This window comes from Salvelinus alpinus, chromosome 9, assembly GCF_045679555.1.
Source record: "Salvelinus alpinus chromosome 9, SLU_Salpinus.1, whole genome shotgun sequence".
Lineage (NCBI taxonomy): Eukaryota > Metazoa > Chordata > Actinopteri > Salmoniformes > Salmonidae > Salvelinus > Salvelinus alpinus.
Genome location: NC_092094.1, coordinates 5,267,485 through 5,292,358, shown reverse-complemented (window position 1 = coordinate 5,292,358; position 24,874 = coordinate 5,267,485). Strand labels below are relative to the sequence as shown.

The 24,874-nt window shown below is 40.9% G+C and overlaps 2 protein-coding genes across 2 annotated transcripts in view; one reads left to right on the top strand and one right to left on the bottom strand.

Annotated features, from left to right (window-relative positions):
- Nucleotides 1–990, bottom strand: part of duox (dual oxidase) — a 32,894-nt gene extending 31,904 nt beyond the window's left edge. Inside the window, exons 1-4 of the mRNA XM_071415764.1 lie at nucleotides 890–990; nucleotides 514–643; nucleotides 284–367; nucleotides 1–138 (exon numbers count right to left, since the gene is read on the bottom strand). The exon at nucleotides 1–138 is cut by the window's left edge and continues 27 nt beyond it. Of these exons, the coding sequence (XP_071271865.1) occupies nucleotides 1–138; nucleotides 284–367; nucleotides 514–571 (280 nt within the window). The 5' untranslated portion in view covers nucleotides 572–643; nucleotides 890–990. The remainder of the gene's footprint in view (nucleotides 139–283; nucleotides 368–513; nucleotides 644–889) is intronic.
- A 99-nt stretch (nucleotides 991–1,089) lies between these two features.
- On the top strand, nucleotides 1,090–24,305 carry duox2 (dual oxidase 2). The gene is made up of 8 exons (XM_071415762.1): nucleotides 1,090–1,223; nucleotides 4,805–4,972; nucleotides 5,297–5,354; nucleotides 5,735–5,869; nucleotides 18,000–18,207; nucleotides 21,963–22,180; nucleotides 22,402–22,595; nucleotides 23,039–24,305. Exons 2-8 carry the CDS (start codon nucleotides 4,826–4,828, stop codon nucleotides 23,096–23,098), a joined length of 1,020 nt encoding a protein of 339 aa, XP_071271863.1. The 5' UTR covers nucleotides 1,090–1,223; nucleotides 4,805–4,825; the 3' UTR covers nucleotides 23,099–24,305.
- The last annotated feature ends 569 nt before the right edge of the window (nucleotides 24,306–24,874 follow it).

Genomic DNA, 24,874 nt, shown 5'->3' with positions numbered 1-24,874 from the left:
TATGTGCAGAGGGTAGGCCCGAGGGGCCCCTGGCCGTCACATCGCTGACCCTGCGCGGGTTGGGAAGCTGTGGCTCCTGGAGCGGCTGGAGGACCCCGTCAGAGTAGCGCGCGGGCAGGAGGCGGACCAGGGGGGAACCTGCACGCGCACAGAGGAGTTCCTCGTCATAAAGCAACAATGCAACATATGACTTTCTATAAACGCATCGTATATCTTTAAATATTAATATTTTAAAAATATTTAATATTGTAAGTTAGTGGGTAACATTTTGTGATAAACTTACCAACAGCACCTCGACTGTGATAGGCTAAGTTGTTATACCAGCCGTCATATCGTTGGACTTCCCAGTGGACTTTGGCCTGAGAATCTGCACAGGTAGCGGTCCTTTCAGAGTGATACTCAAAATGCAGTACTTATATAATAGTTATTTATCAAAGGTTATGCATTTTTCGTGGGTTTTACTAGTCGTACATAAATAACCCGAAATAAGTAACTGGTTACAAGGCTACTTACGTTGAACGATAAGAGAAAGCACTGCTAGCACTGTCCACATCTGTTTACGCAAATCCATTGATGCGAGAGATTCACCTCAGCACGTAGAGACCCACTCCAAGACGGTCAAGAGTTGTCGAGGTGCAGCCTACTGGTGTGGAAAGTGCAAGGTAGGAACCCATCGGGAAAATGGTTTAAATAAATGCGATATAGCCTAATACGTTGCGTAAAATGCGTAAAATCTATGTGATTAGCAGTGCTTTAATAACTGGTATAATTAAATTGTGGCTGACACATATAGAGTAGTTGTACATTGTATGGAAGAAACAACACTAAAGAAAGGTTTTAAACAGGAAATGTTAATTATTATTACTTTTTTTTAAACTGGAAAACTTACCCAATTTTGAGGATGAAATGTCATGCGTACTGAAGAGCCGGAGTTACGAGAAATCCAGGTGAGCGAAAAAGGCGCTCCGTGGAAGAACAGCCAACAGTGTGTCTAAGACCTAAGTTCTCATAATATACGGACACATGCGTTTCCTTGTAGGAATGGTCGTCACCGGTTCACACACCTCTGTTCCAAAAGAATACCAATCAATGCAAGCCTAAAGATACACAAAAGAAGTTCCCGGTATAAAATAAGTCTCTCGCCTTTGTGTGTTAGTACATTCGTTTTTCCCATCTTTCTGCCTCTGTCTTGATCTGGTGGTCTACTTTTTTTGCACTTTCAGGTGAGCATTATTTTAAATTAGTTAATTAAATTATTTTATATTATTTTAAGCATACTTATTATGAATGACAGGAAAATAGCATAGTGGTTGTTCAGAGGTAGATGGAGTTAGAGGATTTTTTTTGTTTGTGTGTTTTCTTTGTTATGTGTTTGTTGCTTACAAACCTGCATGGTCTAATTTGAGATGGGTTTTTGGCGGTGATAGTTTGCCAAAGAGGGTAAACTTGAGTGCAAGAGTATCCACTTACTGTTCCCGTACTCTGTTTAGTTTGAATGTGCTCTTAGTCTCAACAGAGTGGTTTCTTAAAGCACTTTGTATGAAAACCCCCCCAAAATTGGCCTACCAAATGAGTGTGTTCAAGTAAAAATTATTTTGTCTTGATTCAGAAATAAAATACTTTCTTTAAGTGATATAATATATAGTATACATCCTGAGACCACAACAAAAAAAATCTGCTTTTCATTCATCTGACTTTCATTTATCTGCATGTCCAGCCCTTATATTGAGCCTCACAATGAAGTGTTTTACCATTTTCTTTAAAGGACAACCAGGGCTACAACTAGAACACAAAACTATTTGACACAAACTGTTGCATTCATGAGTTTTATTGGCAAATGTCTACATAAAAACTAAAGCTCAACCAAAGCAAAAACCTGATAAATAATAATTTATATGAATGCTGTAAATACAGAAATTGTTTGCTCAGTGAGAAATGAATATCCCAACTAAGTCAGTGACTACTGTTTGTAGTTTGACGGCAACTATGTGAGCTTATTAGAGTATTATAGACACTATGTCCTGGGATTTCCTATGATCTTCTATGTAGAAGAACCCCTTACAGTATTATAGACACTATGTCCTGGGATGTCCTATGATCTTCTATGTAGAAGAACCCCTTACAGTATTATAGACACTATGTCCTGGGATGTCCTATGATCTTCTATGTAGAAGAACCCCATACAGTATTATAGACACCATGTCCTGGGATTTCCTATGGTCTTCTATGTAGAAGAACCCCTTACAGTATTATAGACACTATGTCCTGGGATGTCCTATGATCTTCTATGTAGAAGAACCCCTTACCTTCTAACAACTCTTATGTAGCTTGCGAGTGTCCGTGAGAGTCTCAGCTTTTCATAGATAGCTTTTAATAGTTTGTAGCTCAAACCATTCGGACTCTACAGACGTTTTTGTAAAAAAAGACCCAGCCATGGGCCCCTTCAGGATGTTTTTTTATGTACCAGGTCATCAAATTGTGTACTACGTCATCATATTCGAGTGATATGTTTCGAATTCAATTTGTTTGTTGTGCTTAAGATCCCGGGGCCGGTTGTACCAGTTGATCGTAAGTGGGTCGTAACTCTAAATCCAATGTAAAATGTGCTCTATGCAGGACCTAAAAGTACCTAAAAATTGTACCTGTTGCACCAGCTGGTCGTAAGCCCTTCTATGAGCTACGCCTAGTAGAGAGTAGGCATAGGATGTTAAATTGGGACTCTCTTATTTCATGATATACAGACAAAATAATAGCAATATATATATTTTTAAAGGATGTGAGTCTCGTGTTCATATTTCACAACCTCCGAGGGCTTTTCGAGATGGCTATGCACGAGTCTATAGCCAAAATAATACAATTGATTTATGCTACATTAAAGCATGCTAAATGTGTCTGATCAGATATTAGCAAACTAATAAATAAAGCTGTGACCTCCACTTATTTGCCCAGACAGAGATCAAGTAACCAAATACACAGAAGGAAAGTTAGTGAAAGAAAATCACATTGATTAATTATCAGACAAGTCAAGGGCTTGTAGTCAGGATAATATAGCCTAGGCTACTACGTGATTGAAGAGCAAAATAACCCAGCTGTTACTCTAGGCTTTCGTGCTAGCAAAATGTTAGCAAAATGCTAACATGCTAGCCAAATGTTAGCAAAATGCTAACATGCTAGCAAAATGTTAGCAAAATGCTAACAAAATGCTAACATGCTAGCAAAATGTTTGCAAAATGCTAACATGCTAGCAAAATGCTAACATGCTAGCAAAATGCTAACTTGCTAGCAAAATGTTCTGATAACACCATTAGACGAGCAAACTAGACCAAAGATTATCATCATAAACACTCATCTCAGTTTGGCTAACATTTTCCCAGCCTAATTGTAACCAAATATACAAATGGAGATTCCGGGAAACAAAAATCTGACATTGATTGATTTATCATGACGAATCCCCACGCTTGTCTCAAAGCAGTGCGATAACACTGTCTCATTCTTGGTACTGAAATTATAGTTGACCACAAACGGCTACTGCTTTAAAGTATTTAAAATGGTAGGATGAATTTGTGAGTTTCCATAAACAACAATATGATAAATTCCTTCAATGGCACTAGCCTACTTTATTCCAATATTTTCGTAATTCAGTGAAATTCATTCCCACAATAATTATTAGTTGATCCATCCACTTGTGGTTAAGAAAACGTGCATACATAGTGGTGGGATTTGCGAAGTAATGAGGACAAGCCTCGCAACGTTTATTACTGCCGTGAGGACCGTAACAGCCTAGTAAGCGGCGCTGCCTAGCAACCATCCTTATGAAGCATCAAATCTCATGAACGCATATTGCTTACGCCGGATTTAGCTACGACTAGTCTTATTTTTGGTTGGTGCAACAAGTTTAAATTCTGATCCCAAAGTAGGACGTATCTATGCCCGACCTAGCATTTAAAACCAACTTTATTTTACCCCCAACTGGTGCAACTGGCCCCTGGAGTGCATCTGTAAGGATTGTTATGTGTCACGAATCCCGCTTCCTGAGTCTGTTTTTGCCTGTGTTCTGTCCTGGAGTGTTTTTCCGGTGTCCTGGAACGCACCCTGTCTAGTTGCCGGGCGACGTAGCTAGTTGGGAGATCTCTGATTACCCGCACCTGTATCCCATCAGCTATCTGCACACCTGGTCCTGATCATCACCCCTCCACTTCATAAGCTCTGACCTGACATCCATTCCCTGCCGGATCGTTAGCCATGAACATCATTCACCCGGAACACTCACCCCATCCCTGCCTGGTCGTCGGTGACTTCTGTTACTCCCTTGGATCTGCCTATTCACTCCCATCAACTCACCTCCGCTGCCCGCTCCGCCAGCTGGATCTTTCTACCTCTACGTTTAAACTTGTAAATAAATACTCACCTTCGTCCTACTCTCCTTGTCCTGGTCTGCTTCTGGGTTCTATTTTAGAAAACCGTGACAGTTATGAAACAGCAGGGAGCAGGTCTCGAACCCTCGACCTTCTAGCCCGAGGTCCGGCGCGCTATCGACTGTGCCGCAAATGCATGCTCGTGCGACAGAGTTGATTTCCGCGCTTATAAACCCAGGGTCGTTACAGTAATTTTTTAATTAAGTAAAAAAAAAATTGGGGGGGGGTGATGTAACATTCCAATTCCCCAGTGTACATTATCCCCTACTATATAGTAATGAACTGATGGCTCAATGTATCGCCTATCTCTGGATCTTTAGAGGGTAACTTAGACACCCTGCTCTTAACACACTAACACTGTCTCTTCTGGTCACGCCGTCTGCTCTCAGCCCCGGAGATCCTGAGGAAAGATGACCTTCTACGATGACATTTACCCATTCTACCCTTTACCAAGAACCTCCTTTATCTTCAACACCCACCTCCTCACCATTATCCTGGTCTTCCTGGTCCTCACGGTCAGCTTCCTTTTTATTCTGCCAGGTATCAGAGGCAAGTCGGTGAGTAGAACCAACTGGTGCAACCTTCCTATGGCGTAATATTAATGCCAACAGAAATGGAATCTTCAGACTCGATTGATCTTAATGTTCCATTTCTGTTGACACAAATCTGACTCCGTATACCTACTGTACTGCCTATGATTAGATAATATAATTGCTCAATGTAGATACATATTGACTTAAACTGATTATTTCCCCTTGGAAAGTGATTAACATCAAATGGATTAATAAAACAATAATAAAAAATGTATTGTAGTTGTCAGTCAGTGAAGGTAGGTACCGTGTTTCGTGACCTGACTTGTGTCCTCAAACCCTCTCTTCTAGAGACTGTTCTGGACGTTCAGAATCATCATCAGTCTCTTCATAGGTGTAGTAATCGTAGGTAAGTACTGTACACTAGCTGGACATCTCTTTCAATTTCACATCATCATCTTTGGCAACACTATACAAGAGTTTTGAACTCTCTACATATTTATTTTATACCACAGGATTGTAATGTAACGTAATGTAAAGAATTGTTGAATTAGGCTACTCGATTCTGATTTTGTCGAGAGGGTGTCAATTATTTCACAGTAAACGCACATCAAAAGAAATGATAATCAACTGCTATAAAGTAGTTCGTTGTATTGTTGTTGTTTTTAGTATGACACTCAATCTCAATCTCAATCTCAATCTTAATCTCAATCTCAATCTCAATCTTAATCTCAATCTTAATCTCAATCTCAATCTTAATCTCAATCTTAATCTTAATCTCAATCTCAGCACTGAATTTCACCAGTGACTGGGCTGAGGCCCGAGCCACCACCAACGCTACCTACAAGTCCTTCAGCAGTGAGGAGGTGAACGCTGAGGTGGGACTGCACGTTGGACTGTACGGCATCAACATTACTTTAAGAGGTGAGCCCCGTAGACCGTAGGCGGTGCGTCCAATAGGCTAGGGGGGGACGCTAAACTGACCCAAAATGTACATTCAAATAAATATGACAAACTTATAGGCCTCCACATCGCCGTCCGGGCTACGTATAGCTCCATATAGCTCCGCATTGACAATGATTGGTTGGTAGGTGGGAGGGGGCGGTACTTCCTGTATAAACACACTCACTTCTTTGACAACTTCCTTCACAACAGCTCTGCTCTGCTCAGTAAGTATGAATGCCCCCGTAAATGCTCTACTGCCAATGCAGACACCGGAATGACCATAAATCTACTAATACAGAGTACTTATACAGTGCATTCGGAAGCTATTCAGACCCCTTGACTTTTCCCACATTTTGTTACGTTACAGCCTTACTCAAAAAATGTATTAAAATATTTTTTTTTCTTCATTAATCTACACACAATACCCCATAATGACAAAGCGAAAAACTAGTTTTTAGAAATTTTAGCAAATATATAAAGAAAAATAAACAGAAATTTCACATTTACATAAGTATTCAGACCCTTTTACTCAGTACTTTGTTGAAGCACCTTTTGGCAGCGATTACAGCCTCGAGTCTTCATAAGATGAACCGTCACTTGAAAACTAGTGGACCAATGGAGACGCAATATCTACGCTAGGGTTGAATGGAGGGAACCTGCCAAAACCACTCCCCTTTTCCCGGGATAAATAACAGCGAGAAACCGGTAAATTATAATAAAATATTATAATACATTATTTATATGAACATGACGTGCAAAATGGAAACTGTTAAATGATATGTCGATGTCTGAATCTTTATTCTATACGGCCTTCTCTCTGGTCGCTGCATGATCAACTGTTACGCTCGTCGTTAGAATGAGACCAAGGTGCAGCGTTTTAGGCGTACATTTTTCTTTAATAAAAAAAATGACACCGAAAAACAACAAAAATACAAAACGAACGTAAAAGCTATATGCAGTGCAGAAAGCAACTACACACAAACAAGATCCCACAACGGAAGGTTGGGGGGAAAAAAGGGCTGCCTAAGTATGATTCCTCAATCAGAGACAACGATAGACAGCTACCTCTGATTGGGAACCACACTCGGCCAAAAACAAAGAAATACAAAACATAGAATGCCCACCCCACATCACACCCTGACCTCACCAAACATAGAACTAAAACGGCTTCTTTAAGGTCAGGGTGAAACCGGCAGCTCATCTCAGTATGTAGACCTATCATCTCATCATGGTAACTTGTATTATTTATTGTGACAGGTGGACCTACATTTCCTGCAGCATAGGCTCTGCTACAGTAATATAGAAATAGATCTGTCTGCTCTGCTACAGTAATATAGAAATAGATCTGTCTGCTCTGCTACAGTAATATAGAAATAGATCTGTCTGCTCTGCTACAGTAATATAGAAATAGATCTGTCTGCTCTGCTACAGTAATATAGAAATAGATCTGTCTGCTCTGCTACAGTAATATAGAAATAGATCTGTCTGCTCTGCTACAGTAATATAGAAATAGATCTGTCTGCTCTGCTACAGTAATATAGAAATAGATCTGTCTGCTCTGCTACAGTAATATAGAAATAGATCTGTCTGCTCTGCTACAGTAATATAGAAATAGATCTGTCTGCTCTGCTACAGTAATATAGAAATAGATCTGTCTGCTCTGCTACAGTAATATAGAAATAGATCTGTCTGCTCTGCTACAGTAATATAGAAATAGATCTGTCTGCTCTGCTACAGTAATATAGAAATAGATCTGTCTGCTCTGCTACAGTAATATAGAAATAGATCTGTCTGCTCTGCTACAGTAATATAGAAATAGATCTGTCTGCTCTGCTACAGTAATATAGAAATAGATCTGTCTGCTCTGCTACAGTAATATAGAAATAGATCTGTCTGCTCTGCTACAGTAATATAGAAATAGATCTGTCTGCTCTGCTACAGTAATATAGAAATAGATCTGTCTGCTCTGCTACAGTAATATAGAAATAGATCTGTCTGCTCTGCTACAGTAATATAGAAATAGATCTGTCTGCTCTGCTACAGTAATATAGAAATAGATCTGTCTGCTCTGCTACAGTAATATAGAAATAGATCTGTCTGCTCTGCTACAGTAATATAGAAATAGATCTGTCTGCTCTGCTACAGTAATATAGAAATAGATCTGTCTGCTCTGCTACAGTAATATAGAAATAGATCTGTCTGCTCTGCTACAGTAATATAGAAATAGATCTGTCTGCTCTGCTACAGTAATATAGAAATAGATCTGTCTGCTCTGCTACAGTAATATAGAAATAGATCTGTCTGCTCTGCTACAGTAATATAGAAATAGATCTGTCTGCTCTGCTACAGTAATATAGAAATAGATCTGTCTGCTCTGCTACAGTAATATAGAAATAGATCTGTCTGCTCTGCTACAGTAATATAGAAATAGATCTGTCTGCTCTGCTACAGTAATATAGAAATAGATCTGTCTGCTCTGCTACAGTAATATAGAAATAGATCTGTCTGCTCTGCTACAGTAATATAGAAATAGATCTGTCTGCTCTGCTACAGTAATATAGAAATAGATCTGTCTGCTCTGCTACAGTAATATAGAAATAGATCTGTCTGCTCTGCTACAGTAATATAGAAATAGATCTGTCTGCTCTGCTACAGTAATATAGAAATAGATCTGTCTGCTCTGCTACAGTAATATAGAAATAGATCTGTCTGCTCTGCTACAGTAATATAGAAATAGATCTGTCTGCTCTGCTACAGTAATATAGAAATAGATCTGTCTGCTCTGCTACAGTAATATAGAAATAGATCTGTCTGCTCTGCTACAGTAATATAGAAATAGATCTGTCTGCTCTGCTACAGTAATATAGAAATAGCTCTGTCTGCTCTGCTACAGTAATATAGAAATAGATCTGTCTGCTCTGCTACAGTAATATAGAAATAGCTCTGTCTGCTCTGCTACAGTAATATAGAAATAGATCTGTCTGCTCTGCTACAGTAATATAGAAATAGATCTGTCTGCTCTGCTACAGTAATATAGAAATAGATCTGTCTGCTCTGCTACAGTAATATAGAAATAGATCTGTCTGCTCTGCTACAGTAATATAGAAATAGATCTGTCTGCTCTGCTACAGTAATATAGAAATAGATCTGTCTGCTCTGCTACAGTAATATAGAAATAGATCTGTCTGCTCTGCTACAGTAATATAGAAATAGATCTGTCTGCTCTGCTACAGTAATATAGAAATAGATCTGTCTGCTCTGCTACAGTAATATAGAAATAGATCTGTCTGCTCTGCTACAGTAATATAGAAATAGCTCTGTCTGCTCTGCTACAGTAATATAGAAATAGATCTGTCTGCTCTGCTACAGTAATATAGAAATAGATCTGTCTGCTCTGCTACAGTAATATAGAAATAGATCTGTCTGCTCTGCTACAGTAATATAGAAATAGATCTGTCTGCTCTGCTACAGTAATATAGAAATAGATCTGTCTGCTCTGCTACAGTAATATAGAAATAGATCTGTCTGCTCTGCTACAGTAATATAGAAATAGATCTGTCTGCTCTGCTACAGTAATATAGAAATAGCTCTGTCTGCTCTGCTACAGTAATATAGAAATAGCTCTGTCTGCTCTGCTACAGTAATATAGAAATAGCTCTGTCTGCTCTGCTACAGTAATATAGAAATAGCTCTGTCTGCTCTGCTACAGTAATATAGAAATAGATCTGTCTGCTCTGCTACAGTAATATAGAAATAGATCTGTCTGCTCTGCTACAGTAATATAGAAATAGATCTGTCTGCTCTGCTACAGTAATATAGAAATAGATCTGTCTGCTCTGCTACAGTAATATAGAAATAGCTCTGTTTGCTCTGCTACAGTAATATAGAAATAGATCTGTCTGCTCTGCTACAGTAATATAGAAATAGATCTGTCTGCTCTGCTACAGTAATATAGAAATAGATCTGTCTGCTCTGCTACAGTAATATAGAAATAGATCTGTCTGCTCTGCTACAGTAATATAGAAATAGATCTGTCTGCTCTGCTACAGTAATATAGAAATAGATCTGTCTGCTCTGCTACAGTAATATAGAAATAGATCTGTCTGCTCTGCTACAGTAATATAGAAATAGATCTGTCTGCTCTGCTACAGTAATATAGAAATAGCTCTGTCTGCTCTGCTACAGTAATATAGAAATAGCTCTGTCTGCTCTGCTACAGTAATATAGAAATAGCTCTGTCTGCTCTGCTACAGTAATATAGAAATAGATCTGTCTGCTCTGCTACAGTAATATAGAAATAGATCTGTCTGCTCTGCTACAGTAATATAGAAATAGATCTGTCTGCTCTGCTACAGTAATATAGAAATAGATCTGTCTGCTCTGCTACAGTAATATAGAAATAGATCTGTCTGCTCTGCTACAGTAATATAGAAATAGATCTGTCTGCTCTGCTACAGTAATATAGAAATAGATCTGTCTGCTCTGCTACAGTAATATAGAAATAGATCTGTCTGCTCTGCTACAGTAATATAGAAATAGATCTGTCTGCTCTGCTACAGTAATATAGAAATAGATCTGTCTGCTCTGCTACAGTAATATAGAAATAGATCTGTCTGCTCTGCTACAGTAATATAGAAATAGATCTGTCTGCTCTGCTACAGTAATATAGAAATAGATCTGTCTGCTCTGCTACAGTAATATAGAAATAGATCTGTCTGCTCTGCTACAGTAATATAGAAATAGATCTGTCTGCTCTGCTACAGTAATATAGAAATAGATCTGTCTGCTCTGCTACAGTAATATAGAAATAGATCTGTCTGCTCTGCTACAGTAATATAGAAATAGATCTGTCTGCTCTGCTACAGTAATATAGAAATAGATCTGTCTGCTCTGCTACAGTAATATAGAAATAGATCTGTCTGCTCTGCTACAGTAATATAGAAATAGATCTGTCTGCTCTGCTACAGTAATATAGAAATAGATCTGTCTGCTCTGCTACAGTAATATAGAAATAGATCTGTCTGCTCTGCTACAGTAATATAGAAATAGATCTGTCTGCTCTGCTACAGTAATATAGAAATAGATCTGTCTGCTCTGCTACAGTAATATAGAAATAGATCTGTCTGCTCTGCTACAGTAATATAGAAATAGATCTGTCTGCTCTGCTACAGTAATATAGAAATAGATCTGTCTGCTCTGCTACAGTAATATAGAAATAGATCTGTCTGCTCTGCTACAGTAATATAGAAATAGATCTGTCTGCTCTGCTACAGTAATATAGAAATAGATCTGTCTGCTCTGCTACAGTAATATAGAAATAGATCTGTCTGCTCTGCTACAGTAATATAGAAATAGATCTGTCTGCTCTGCTACAGTAATATAGAAATAGATCTGTCTGCTCTGCTACAGTAATATAGAAATAGATCTGTCTGCTCTGCTACAGTAATATAGAAATAGATCTGTCTGCTCTGCTACAGTAATATAGAAATAGCTCTGTCTGCTCTGCTACAGTAATATAGAAATAGCTCTGTCTGCTCTGCTACAGTAATATAGAAATAGATCTGTCTGCTCTGCTACAGTAATATAGAAATAGATCTGTCTGCTCTGCTACAGTAATATAGAAATAGATCTGTCTGCTCTGCTACAGTAATATAGAAATAGCTCTGTCTGCTCTGCTACAGTAATATAGAAATAGATCTGTCTGCTCTGCTACAGTAATATAGAAATAGCTCTGTCTGCTCTGCTACAGTAATATAGAAATAGATCTGTCTGCTCTGCTACAGTAATATAGAAATAGCTCTGTCTGCTCTGCTACAGTAATATAGAAATAGCTCTGTCTGCTCTGCTACAGTAATATAGAAATAGATCTGTCTGCTCTGCTACAGTAATATAGAAATAGATCTGTCTGCTCTGCTACAGTAATATAGAAATAGATCTGTCTGCTCTGCTACAGTAATATAGAAATAGATCTGTCTGCTCTGCTACAGTAATATAGAAATAGCTCTGTCTGCTCTGCTACAGTAATATAGAAATAGATCTGTCTGCTCTGCTACAGTAATATAGAAATAGCTCTGTCTGCTCTGCTACAGTAATATAGAAATAGATCTGTCTGCTCTGCTACAGTAATATAGAAATAGATCTGTCTGCTCTGCTACAGTAATATAGAAATAGATCTGTCTGCTCTGCTACAGTAATATAGAAATAGATCTGTCTGCTCTGCTACAGTAATATAGAAATAGATCTGTCTGCTCTGCTACAGTAATATAGAAATAGATCTGTCTGCTCTGCTACAGTAATATAGAAATAGATCTGTCTGCTCTGCTACAGTAATATAGAAATAGATCTGTCTGCTCTGCTACAGTAATATAGAAATAGATCTGTCTGCTCTGCTACAGTAATATAGAAATAGATCTGTCTGCTCTGCTACAGTAATATAGAAATAGCTCTGTCTGCTCTGCTACAGTAATATAGAAATAGATCTGTCTGCTCTGCTACAGTAATATAGAAATAGCTCTGTCTGCTCTGCTACAGTAATATAGAAATAGATCTGTCTGCTCTGCTACAGTAATATAGAAATAGATCTGTCTGCTCTGCTACAGTAATATAGAAATAGATCTGTCTGCTCTGCTACAGTAATATAGAAATAGATCTGTCTGCTCTGCTACAGTAATATAGAAATAGATCTGTCTGCTCTGCTACAGTAATATAGAAATAGATCTGTCTGCTCTGCTACAGTAATATAGAAATAGCTCTGTCTGCTCTGCTACAGTAATATAGAAATAGATCTGTCTGCTCTGCTACAGTAATATAGAAATAGCTCTGTCTGCTCTGCTACAGTAATATAGAAATAGATCTGTCTGCTCTGCTACAGTAATATAGAAATAGATCTGTCTGCTCTGCTACAGTAATATAGAAATAGATCTGTCTGCTCTGCTACAGTAATATAGAAATAGATCTGTCTGCTCTGCTACAGTAATATAGAAATAGATCTGTCTGCTCTGCTACAGTAATATAGAAATAGCTCTGTTTGCTCTGCTACAGTAATATAGAAATAGATCTGTCTGCTCTGCTACAGTAATATAGAAATAGATCTGTCTGCTCTGCTACAGTAATATAGAAATAGATCTGTCTGCTCTGCTACAGTAATATAGAAATAGATCTGTCTGCTCTGCTACAGTAATATAGAAATAGATCTGTCTGCTCTGCTACAGTAATATAGAAATAGATCTGTCTGCTCTGCTACAGTAATATAGAAATAGATCTGTCTGCTCTGCTACAGTAATATAGAAATAGCTCTGTCTGCTCTGCTACAGTAATATAGAAATAGATCTGTCTGCTCTGCTACAGTAATATAGAAATAGCTCTGTCTGCTCTGCTACAGTAATATAGAAATAGCTCTGTCTGCTCTGCTACAGTAATATAGAAATAGATCTGTCTGCTCTGCTACAGTAATATAGAAATAGATCTGTCTGCTCTGCTACAGTAATATAGAAATAGATCTGTCTGCTCTGCTACAGTAATATAGAAATAGATCTGTCTGCTCTGCTACAGTAATATAGAAATAGATCTGTCTGCTCTGCTACAGTAATATAGAAATAGATCTGTCTGCTCTGCTACAGTAATATAGAAATAGATCTGTCTGCTCTGCTACAGTAATATAGAAATAGATCTGTCTGCTCTGCTACAGTAATATAGAAATAGATCTGTCTGCTCTGCTACAGTAATATAGAAATAGATCTGTCTGCTCTGCTACAGTAATATAGAAATAGATCTGTCTGCTCTGCTACAGTAATATAGAAATAGCTCTGTCTGCTCTGCTACAGTAATATAGAAATAGATCTGTCTGCTCTGCTACAGTAATATAGAAATAGATCTGTCTGCTCTGCTACAGTAATATAGAAATAGATCTGTCTGCTCTGCTACAGTAATATAGAAATAGATCTGTCTGCTCTGCTACAGTAATATAGAAATAGATCTGTCTGCTCTGCTACAGTAATATAGAAATAGATCTGTCTGCTCTGCTACAGTAATATAGAAATAGATCTGTCTGCTCTGCTACAGTAATATAGAAATAGATCTGTCTGCTCTGCTACAGTAATATAGAAATAGCTCTGTCTGCTCTGCTACAGTAATATAGAAATAGATCTGTCTGCTCTGCTACAGTAATATAGAAATAGCTCTGTCTGCTCTGCTACAGTAATATAGAAATAGATCTGTCTGCTCTGCTACAGTAATATAGAAATAGATCTGTCTGCTCTGCTACAGTAATATAGAAATAGATCTGTCTGCTCTGCTACAGTAATATAGAAATAGATCTGTCTGCTCTGCTACAGTAATATAGAAATAGCTCTGTCTGCTCTGCTACAGTAATATAGAAATAGATCTGTCTGCTCTGCTACAGTAATATAGAAATAGATCTGTCTGCTCTGCTACAGTAATATAGAAATAGATCTGTCTGCTCTGCTACAGTAATATAGAAATAGATCTGTCTGCTCTGCTACAGTAATATAGAAATAGATCTGTCTGCTCTGCTACAGTAATATAGAAATAGATCTGTCTGCTCTGCTACAGTAATATAGAAATAGCTCTGTCTGCTCTGCTACAGTAATATAGAAATAGATCTGTCTGCTCTGCTACAGTAATATAGAAATAGATCTGTCTGCTCTGCTACAGTAATATAGAAATAGATCTGTCTGCTCTGCTACAGTAATATAGAAATAGATCTGTCTGCTCTGCTACAGTAATATAGAAATAGATCTGTCTGCTCTGCTACAGTAATATAGAAATAGATCTGTCTGCTCTGCTACAGTAATATAGAAATAGATCTGTCTGCTCTGCTACAGTAATATAGAAATAGATCTGTCTGCTCTGCTACAGTAATATAGAAATAGATCTGTCTGCTCTGCTACAGTAATATAGAAATAGATCTGTCTGCTCTGCGACAGTAATATAGAAATAGATCTGTCTGCTCTGCGACAGTAATATAGAAATAGATCTGTCTGCTCTGCTACAGTAATATAGAAATAGATCTGTCTGCTCTGCTACAGTAATATAGAAATAGATCTGTCTGCTCTGCTACAGTAATATAGAAATAGATCTGTCTGCTCTGCTACAGTAATATAGAAATAGATCTGTCTGCTCTGCGACAGTAATATAGAAATAGATCTGTCTGCTCTGCGACAGTAATATAGAAATAGATCTGTCTGCTCTGCTACAGTAATATAGAAATAGATCTGTCTGCTCTGCTACAGTAATATAGAAATAGCTCTGTCTGCTCTGCTACAGTAATATAGAAATAGATCATGTCTAATTTACACATCTACATCTGGATTTCATGAGGTCACCTTATTATTATTTATTTTCTTCTAAATTGTAAAGATTATTTGTTTTAAAATCCAGCTGGAAAGTTTTAAAACACTCATATATTGTTGCTTTAAATCAGTACACGAGCGAGTGGTCTTTCTCTCTCTCTCCATCAATTCCATTCAAATTGTATCCAAAATAGATCATCCTGTTCCAGATTGATATATAGTCATATATATAGATGTCCTAGCCTATTTCTTTCAGGTAATAAATTCAATACAGGTTTAGTCTTATATTTAGCTAATGAATGATGGCCTATGTTTAATAAGCTTCTAACGGATAGCCTCTGTCTCTTGCGTAATACCCAAGCACCTGTGCTCCGCTGGCCTCTCCGCTGGCCTCTCCTTAGATAACACTCCTTAGCTCTTGGAGTCCCATGCAGGAAAAGACAGACTAGATAGAATAGCTTGCTCCTCTTTTTTTTGTTTTGTTACCATTGACAGACAGGTTGAGACAGACAGGTTGTGACAGACAGGTTGTGACAGACAGGTTGTGACAGACAGGTTGTGACAGACAGGTTTCCTCCCACATGGTTACCAGTGACAGACTGGTTGTGACAGACAGGTTGTGACAGACAGGTTTCCTCCCACATGGTTACCAGTGACAGACAGGTTGTGACAGACAGGTTGTGACAGACAGGTTGTGACAGACAGGTTGTGACAGACAGGTTTCCTCCCACATGGTTACCAGTGACAGACAGGTTGTGACAGACAGGTTTCCTCCCACATGGTTACCAGTGACAGACAGGTTGTGACAGACAGGTTGTGACAGACAGGTTGTGACAGACAGGTTGTGATAGACATGTTGTGACAGACAGGTTGTGACAGACAGGTTTCCTCCCACATGGTTACCAGTGACAGACAGGTTGTGACAGACAGGTTGTGACAGACAGGTTGTGACAGACAGGTTTCCTCCCACATGGTTACCAGTGACAGACAGGTTGTGACAGACAGGTTGTGACAGACAGGTTGTGACAGACAGGTTGTGACAGACAGGTTGTGATAGGCAGGTTGTGACAGACAGGTTGTGACAGACAGGTTTCCTCCCACATGGTTACCAGTGACAGACAGGTTGTGACAGACAGGTTTCCTCCCACATGGTTACCAGTGACAGACAGGTTGTGACAGACAGGTTGTCACAGACAGGTTGTGACAGACAGGTTGTGACAGACAGGTTGTGACAGACAGGTTGTGACAGACAGGTTTCCTCCCACATGGTTACCAGTGACAGACAGGTTGTGACAGACAAGTTGCCTCCCACCAGGTTACCAGTGACAGACAGGTTGTGACAGACAGGTTGTGACAGACAGGTTGTGACAGACAGGTTTCCTCCCACATGGTTACCAGTTACAGACAGGTTGTGACAGACAGGTTGTGACAGACAGGTTGTGACATACAGGTTTCCTCCCACATGGTTACCAGTGACAGACAGGTTGTGACAGACAGGTTGTGACAGACAGATTGCCTCCCACCAGGTTACCAGTGCTGTAGCCCCAGGTCTGGTATTGTGACAGACAGGTTGCCCCCCACATGGTTACCAGTGCTGTAGCCCTAGGTCTGGTATTGTGACAGACAGGTTGCCCCCCACATGGTTACCAGTGCTGTAGCCCTAGGTCTGGTATTGTGACAGACAGGTTGCCCCCCACATGGTTACCAGTGCTGTAGCCCTAGGTCTGGTATTGTGACAGACAGGTTGCCCCCCACATGGTTACCAGTGCTGTAGCCCTAGGTCTGGTATTGTGACAGACAGGTTGCCCCCCACATGGTTACCAGTGCTGTAGCCCTAGGTCTGGTATTGTGACAGACAGGTTGCCCCCCACATGGTTACCAGTGCTGTAGCCCTAGGTCTGGTATTGTGACAGACAGGTTGCCCCCCACATGGTTACCAGTGCTGTAGCCCTAGGTCTGGTATTGTGACAGACAGGTTGCCCCCCACATGGTTACCAGTGCTGTAGCCCTAGGTCTGGTATTGTGACAGACAGGTTGCCCCCCACATGGTTACCAGTGCTGTAGCCCTAGGTCTGGTATTGTGACAGACAGGTTGCCCCCCACATGGTTACCAGTGCTGTAGCCCTAGGTCTGGTATTGTGACAGACAGGTTGCCCCCCACATGGTTACCAGTGCTGTAGCCCTAGGTCTGGTATTGTGACAGACAGGTTGCCCCCCACATGGTTACCAGTGCTGTAGCCCTAGGTCTGGTATTGTGACAGACAGGTTGCCCCCCACATGGTTACCAGTGCTGTAGCCCTAGGTCTGGTATTGTGACAGACAGGTTGCCCCCCACATGGTTACCAGTGCTGTAGCCCTAGGTCTGGTATTGTGACAGACAGGTTGCCCCCCACATGGTTACCAGTGCTGTAGCCCTAGGTCTGGTATTGTGACAGACAGGTTGCCCCCCACATGGTTACCAGTGCTGTAGCCCTAGGTCTGGTATTGTGACAGACAGGTTGCCCCCCACATGGTTACCAGTGCTGTAGCCCTAGGTCTGGTATTGTGACAGACAGGTTGCCCCCCACATGGTTACCAGTGCTGTAGCCCTAGGTCTGGTATTGTGACAGACAGGTTGCCCCCCACATGGTTACCAGTGCTGTAGCCCTAGGTCTGGTATTGTGACAGACAGGTTGCCCCCCACATGGTTACCAGTGCTGTAGCCCTAGGTCTGGTATTGTGACACATAACTTGTCATGTGTGTTGTAAATGCATGGATTATAACCGCCCATTGTCCTCTATGGTCTCTATCCTTCCAGGGAATCCTGTGAATCAACTGAACGAGACCATCAACTACAACGAGATGTTTGAGTGGAAAGACACCATCGACGAGGAGTACGAGGACGCCCTAGAGAGAGGTCTACCTAACCCCATCCTCTATATCGCTGAGAAGTTTACCCTCAACAACCCCTGTGGCCTCATCTACCAGTATAGATACTCTGGGCGCTACGCCTCGGCCACTCTCTGGTAAGCTGACTAAATCTAAACACATACCTGTAGTGGATATTTCACCACCAGATCCGAAGGTTAATGTTAAGCATCAAATCAAATGAAATCAAACGTGATTTGTTGCATGCGCCGAATACAACAGGTGTCAACCTTACAGTGAAATGTTTATTTACAAGCCCTTATTAACTCTATTTTTCTTAAAACTGCATTGTTGGTTAAGGAAATATTTACTAAATAAACTAAAGTTAAAAAAATACAAAAAAGAATTACACGGTAAAATAACAATAACGAGGCTAAATACAGGGGGTACCGGTACCGAGTCAATGTGCGGGGGTATAGGTTAGGTTTAATATAAAAAATGTTTTTTAAATATACAGTATACTAACATGCATACATATTCTACCTGAGGTCTTATGGCTTGGGGGTTAGAAGCTGTTAAGGAGCCTTTTGGTCCAAGACTTGGTGCTCCGGTACCGCTTGCCGTGTGGTAGCAGAGAGAACAGTCTATGACTTGGGTGACTGGTCTTTGACAATTTGTTGCGTCTTCCTCTGACACTGCCTGGTATATAGGTCCTGGATGGCAGGAAGCTTGGCCCCAGTGATGTACTTGGGCCGTACGCACTACCCTCTGTAGCGCCTTACGGTCAGATGCCGAGCAGTTGCCATACCAGGTGGTGATGCAACCGGTCAGGATGCTCTCGATGGTGCAGCTGTGGAAATTTTTGAGGATCTGGGGACCCTTGCCGAATCTTTTCAGTCTCCTGAGGGGAAAATGCGTTGTCGGGCCCTCTTCACGACTGTCTTGGTGTGTTTGGACCATGATAGTTCGTTGGTGATGTGGACACCAAGGAACTTAAAACTCTCGACCCTCTCCACTACAGCCCCGTCGACGTGAATGGGGGCGTGTTTGGCCCTCCTTTTCCTGTAGTCCACGATCAGCTCCTTTGTCTTGCTCACATTGAGGGAGAGGTTGTTGTCCTGCTCATCGTTGTCGGTGATCAGGCCTACCACTGTTGTGTCGTCAGCAAACTTAATGATGGTGTTGGAGTCGTGCTTGGCCACGCAGTCGTGGGTGAACAGGGATTAAAGGAGGGGACTAAGCATGCACCCATGAGGGGCCCCGTGTTGAGGATCAGCGTGGCAGATGTGTCGTTACCTACCCTTACCACCTGGGGGGCGTCCAGGATCCAGTTGCAGAGGGAGGTGTTTAGAATCAGGGTCCTTAGCTTAGTAATGATCTTTGAGGGCACTATGGTGTTGAACGCTGAGCTGTAGTCAATAAACAGCATTCTCACATAGGTGTTTATTTTGTCCAGGTGGGAAAGGACAGTGTGGAGTGCAATAGAGATTGCATCATCTGTGGATCTGTTGAGGCGGTATGCGAATTGGAGTGGGTCTAGGGTTTCCAGGATGATGGTGTGGATGTGAGCCATGACCAGCCTTTCAAAACACTTCATGGCTACCGATGTGAGTGCTACGGGGCGGTAGTCATTTAGGCAGGTTACCTTCACTTTCTTGGGCACAGGGACTATGTTGGTCTGCTTGAAACATGTAGATATTACAGACTCGGTCAGGGAGAGGTTGAAAATGTCAGTGAAGACACTTGACAGTTGGTCCGCTCATGCTCTGAGTACATGTCCTGGTAAACCGTCTGGCCCCGCAGCCTTGTGAATGTTGACCTGTTTAAAGGTCTTTCTCACATCGGCTACGGAGAGCGCGATCACAGTCTTCCGGAACAGCTGGATCTCTCAAGCATGCTTCAGTGTAGCTTTCCTTGAAGCGAGCATGAAAGACATTCAGCCCATCTGGTAGGCTCACGTCACTGAGCAGCTCGCGGCTAGGTTTCCCTTTGTAGTCCGTAATAGTTTGTTAAGCCCTGACACATCCAACGAGCGTCAGAGCCGGTGTAGTAGGATTCAATCTTAGCCCTGTATTGACACTTTGCCTGTTTGATGGTTCGTCTGAGGGCATAGCAGGAGTTCTTATAAGCATCCTTGAAAGTGGCAGCTCTAGCCTTTAGCTCGGTGCGGATGTTACCTGTAATCCATGGCTTCTGGTTGGGATATGTACGCACGGTCACTGTTGGGATAACGTCGTCGATGCACTTATTGATGAGGCCGGTGACTGAGATGGTATACTCCACAATGCCATTGGATGAATCCCGGAACATATTCCAGTGTATGCTAGCAAAACAGTCCTGTAGTGTAGCATCTGCGTCATCTGACCATTTCCATATTGAGCAAGACACTGGTACTTCCTGCTTTAGTTTTTGCTTGAAAGCAGGAATCAGGAGGATATAATTATGGTCAGATTTGCCAAAAGGAGGGTGAGCAAGAGCTTTGTATGGTCTCTGTGTGTGGAGTAAAGGTGGTTTAGAGTTTTTTTCCCCTCTGGTTGCACATGTGACATGCTAGTAGAAATGAGGTAAAATTGATTTAAGTTTGCCTGCATTAAAGTCCCCGGCCACTAGGAGCGCCGCTTCTGGATGAGCATTTTCTTGTTTGCCTATTGCCTTATACAGCTGGTTGAGTGTGGTCTTAGTGCCATCATCGGTGGTAAATAGACGGTTACGAAAAATATAGATGAAAACTCTCTTGGTAGATAGTGTGGTCTACAGCTTATCATGAGGTACTCTACCTCAGGCAAGCAATACCTAGAGAATTCCTTAATATTAGACATCCCACACCAGCTGTTATTGACAAATAGACACACACCACCACCCCTCGTCTTACCAGCTGTTCTGTAGCTGTTCTGTCCTGCCGATGCACGAAAAACCCAGCCATCTGTATATTATCCGTGTCGTTGTTCAGCCACAACGGATGGTCTCGAACGGAGCTCATCCAGTTTATTCTCCAGTGATTGCAAGTTGGCAAATAGAACGGATGATAGAGGCAGATTACCCGCTCGCCAACGAATTCTCTCAAGGTACCCGGATCTGCGCCCCCTGTACCTGCGTCTTTTCTTCATGAGAACGATGGGGATTTGGGGCCTGGTCTGGGAGAAACAGTATATCCTTCGCGTCAGACTCATTAAATAAAAAAATCTTTGTCCAGTTGGAGGTGAGTAATCGCTGTTCTGAAATCCAGAAGCTCTTTTCGGTCATAAGAGACGGTGACAGAAACATTATGTACAAAATAAATGACAAACAATGCGAAAAAAAAGATTGCACAATTGTTTAGGAGCCTGTGAAAAGGCCGCAATCCTCTTCCGGCGCCATTATGGGAATCACAGGGATGGAGATCAAAGTTATGATGTTTACGTGTTCATGATTCATGTTTTGAGGGGGTGAAGGAAGGGTAAGGTTTAAGTTAGATGTTCAGTGTTAATGTTTTGAGGGGGTGAGGGTTGGGTAAGGTTTAAGTTAGATGTTCAGGGTTAATGTTTTGAGGGGGTGAGGGTAGGGTAAGGTTTAAGTTAGGTGTTCAGTGTTAATGTTTTGAGGGGGTGAGGGTAGGGTAAGGTTTAAGTTAGATGTTCAGGGTTAATGTTTTGAGGGGGTGAGGGTAGGGTAAGGTTTAAGTTAGGTGTTCAGTGTTAATGTTTTGAGGGGGTGAGGGTAGGGTAAGGTTTAAGTTAGATGTTCAGGGTTAATGTTTTGAGGGGGTGAGGGAAGGGTAAGGTTTAAGTTAGATGTTCAGGGTTAATGTTTTGAGGGGGTTAAAGGTTAAAGTAAGACGTAGGGGTTACTGAAGCGGCATCCAGAACGATTGAAAATCGTCTGACTGTACATACACTGTCAAATTTAAAACAAGTGCTGTCTCCCCCCTCCCCAGGACAGCGTTCTGCTGCTGGATGGTAGCCAACGTGCTGTTCTCCATGCCTGTCATCCTGTACGCCGGCTACATGATGGTGGCCACTGCCGCCTTCATCTTCTTCTCCATGGCCTCCTTCTCCACCATCATGAACCTGCCTACCTGTCTGTTCACCATCGGCACCTCTGGAGCCTTCCAGACAGAGTACAGCGGTTCTTTCTGGCTGGCGCTGGCCACAGGTAAAGAAAGGTTTACCAGAGCTCAAAGGCTCTTTCCTCAATTTAAACTTTCCTCAATTCCTTGTGTCCTCTCTCCTAGTCTCCATCTCAAGAGGTTATGAGGTTAGGAGAAAGGACTCTAGGAATCAAGGAAAGATTAATTGAGAAAGAGCCAAGTTATCCACACTAAATAACAACATTAAAGGACATTTTGTTAAAAAGGCATCCATCTTGTTTTCCAGGTGTCCTGTGTCTGGTCATCGGAATCCTGGTGGTTCTGCTGGACTGTCTGATCCCTGAGAAGATACGAGAGGCCTTCAGCGTCGGGGTGGACAACGATGAAGATGAAGATGTTTGTTTTGGAGAGGGATACCTGAACTCCAACTTCCTGGCAAGCGTAACCACCACACCTTTGACAACCTTAGTACTTCCTACGGTAAGTCTGCCAGTTTAATAAGTAGATGCAAGTCTAGCTCTGGTCCAGGGCTTTGTTTAGTTGCCTTCTAACAATCACCATCACGACTGTAGCTCTGCTCACTAGCTCTGGTCCAGGGCTTCATTTAGTTGCCTTCTAACAGTCACCATCACTACTGTAGCTCTACAGATGTAGGATCTTAATTTGAGCCAGTTTTCTACAGGAAGAAAATAATCCTGCATCAACAAGTGTGCATTTGTATTTATATTATAATTAATGGACATTTTCCTAGCCAAAATCAAGTCTGAAATTTCTAAGTGGAAATTACAAACTTTAGAAGCCTATTTAAACCACCTCAAATACGCAACAGGGTCATCAAATTAAGATCCTACATCTGTAGTAATAGGTCAATATTCTTGATTTAACCGTAAATAAAGTTATTTTCTTCTTCTTATGTGTTCCAGGATGAAATTCAGAAAGACAGCCACCAACCATCACTCCAGGAGCTGTCAATCGCAATGTAACGTAACGTAGCAGGTGTTAAAAACACGCCTGAGCGGAGTTCCCACATCTGGTTTTCAGCAGAAAAGTATATCCCTGAAAACCGGATAGATCCGGTTGTTGGCAACTCCTCTAAGTCAGATTAGAGTCAGATTCATAACCTCGCTCCCCAGCTTGAAAGATCTCTACCAAGAATCTCTAGCTTTTCGACAGCGTAGGTGGGTTAAAACGGTGTCAAGGAGGGCAGTCACGTGCGAGACGTTAGCCTCTGTCGAGTACCCAACAACCGGATGTCCTGGCTTCCTGTCTGGCTGTGAGGCGACGAGGGAGGAAGTGTTACCGCTAGACTAGCACAGTGACCTCCTTTAACACAGGCCTCTTGTACTGTACTGTACTGTACTGTAAATAATGTGTATAAAATGTGTTCTACTCTGTCAATGCCATAATTGGTTATTATTAGATGTGTTGTATTAAATGTCATGTTCAAATAGTGTACGAAAATGTATTTTTTTTTTAAATTGCGAGATTCACACACTTTTTTTACTGGAGATAATTGAGTCAGGGTATTCAAGTAATTGACGATGTGCTCCTTGTGTAATAACCAAATGGCACCCTATTCCCTATATAGTGCACTACTTTAGACCAGAGCCCTATAGAACCCTATTCCCTATATAGTGCACTACTTTAGACCAGAGCCCTATAGAACCCTATTCCCTATATAGTGCACTACTTTTAACCAGAACCACTATGGCTCTTGGTCAAAAGTGCACTAGGGAACATGTGCGACATTTTGGAGTACAATATGTGATTTTTCTTTAAACGTATTTTACTTTCATTTTCATCATTGCATGTAATAAATGTAATTTTATTTAAAACACATTTTGGAAAACAATAATTAGCCTTGTCACCAGTTTCATCGATCACAGTGTATTCTCAGCATCTCACAATACATTCGTACACTAATATACAAGTTAATACATTCTCGTTGTACCTGGTCTGCAGGTACAAGAAGAACCCACGTTTCAGTAATATCTTTGGCCTTCATCATTACCGTAATATTATATACCATTACCGTAACATTATATACCATTACCATAATAGTATATACTATTACCGTAATATTATATACCATTACCGTAATATTATATACCATTACCGTAATATTATATTCACCCCTTTGATATCCCCGAGGCAATATAGGGGCAAGGACTGCTTCAACAGATACAGTTGAAGTCGGAGGTTTATATACACATAGGTTGGAGTCATTAAAACTCGTTTTTCAACCACTCCACAAATTTCTTGTTAACAAACTATAGTTTTGGCAAGTCGGTTAGGACATCTACTTTGTGCATGACACAAGTAATTTTTCCAACAATTGTTTACAGACAGATTATTTCACTTATAATTCACTGTATCACAATTCCAGTGGGTTAGAAGTTTACATACACTAAGTTGACTGTGCCTTTAAAACAGCTTGGAAAATTCCAGAAAATGACATAATGGCTTTAGAAGCTTCTGATAGGCTCATTGACATCATTTGAGTCAATTGGAGGTGTACCTGTGGATGTATTTCAAGGCCTACCTTCAAACTCAGTGCCTCTTGCTTGACATCATGGGAAAATCAAAAGAAATCAGCCAAGACCTCAGAAAAGAAATTGTAGACCTCCACAAGTCTGGTTCATCCTTGGGAGCAATTTCCAAATGCCTGAAGGTACCTCGTTCATCTGTACAAACAATAGTACGCAAGTATAGGAAGGAGACGCGTTCTGTCTCCTAGAGATGAACATACTTTGGTGCGA

Excerpts from the sequence above, each read along its gene's own strand:
- duox2 (XM_071415762.1), top strand. The coding sequence starts at position 4,826 with ATGACCTTCTACGATGACATTTACCCATTCTACCCTTTACCAAGAACC. Across the intron at positions 5,355-5,734 it reads CATAGGTGTAGTAATCGTAG|CACTGAATTTCACCAGTGAC; the intron begins GTAAGTACTGTA and ends TCTCAATCTCAG. Across the intron at positions 18,208-21,962 it reads TACGCCTCGGCCACTCTCTG|GACAGCGTTCTGCTGCTGGA; the intron begins GTAAGCTGACTA and ends CCCCCTCCCCAG.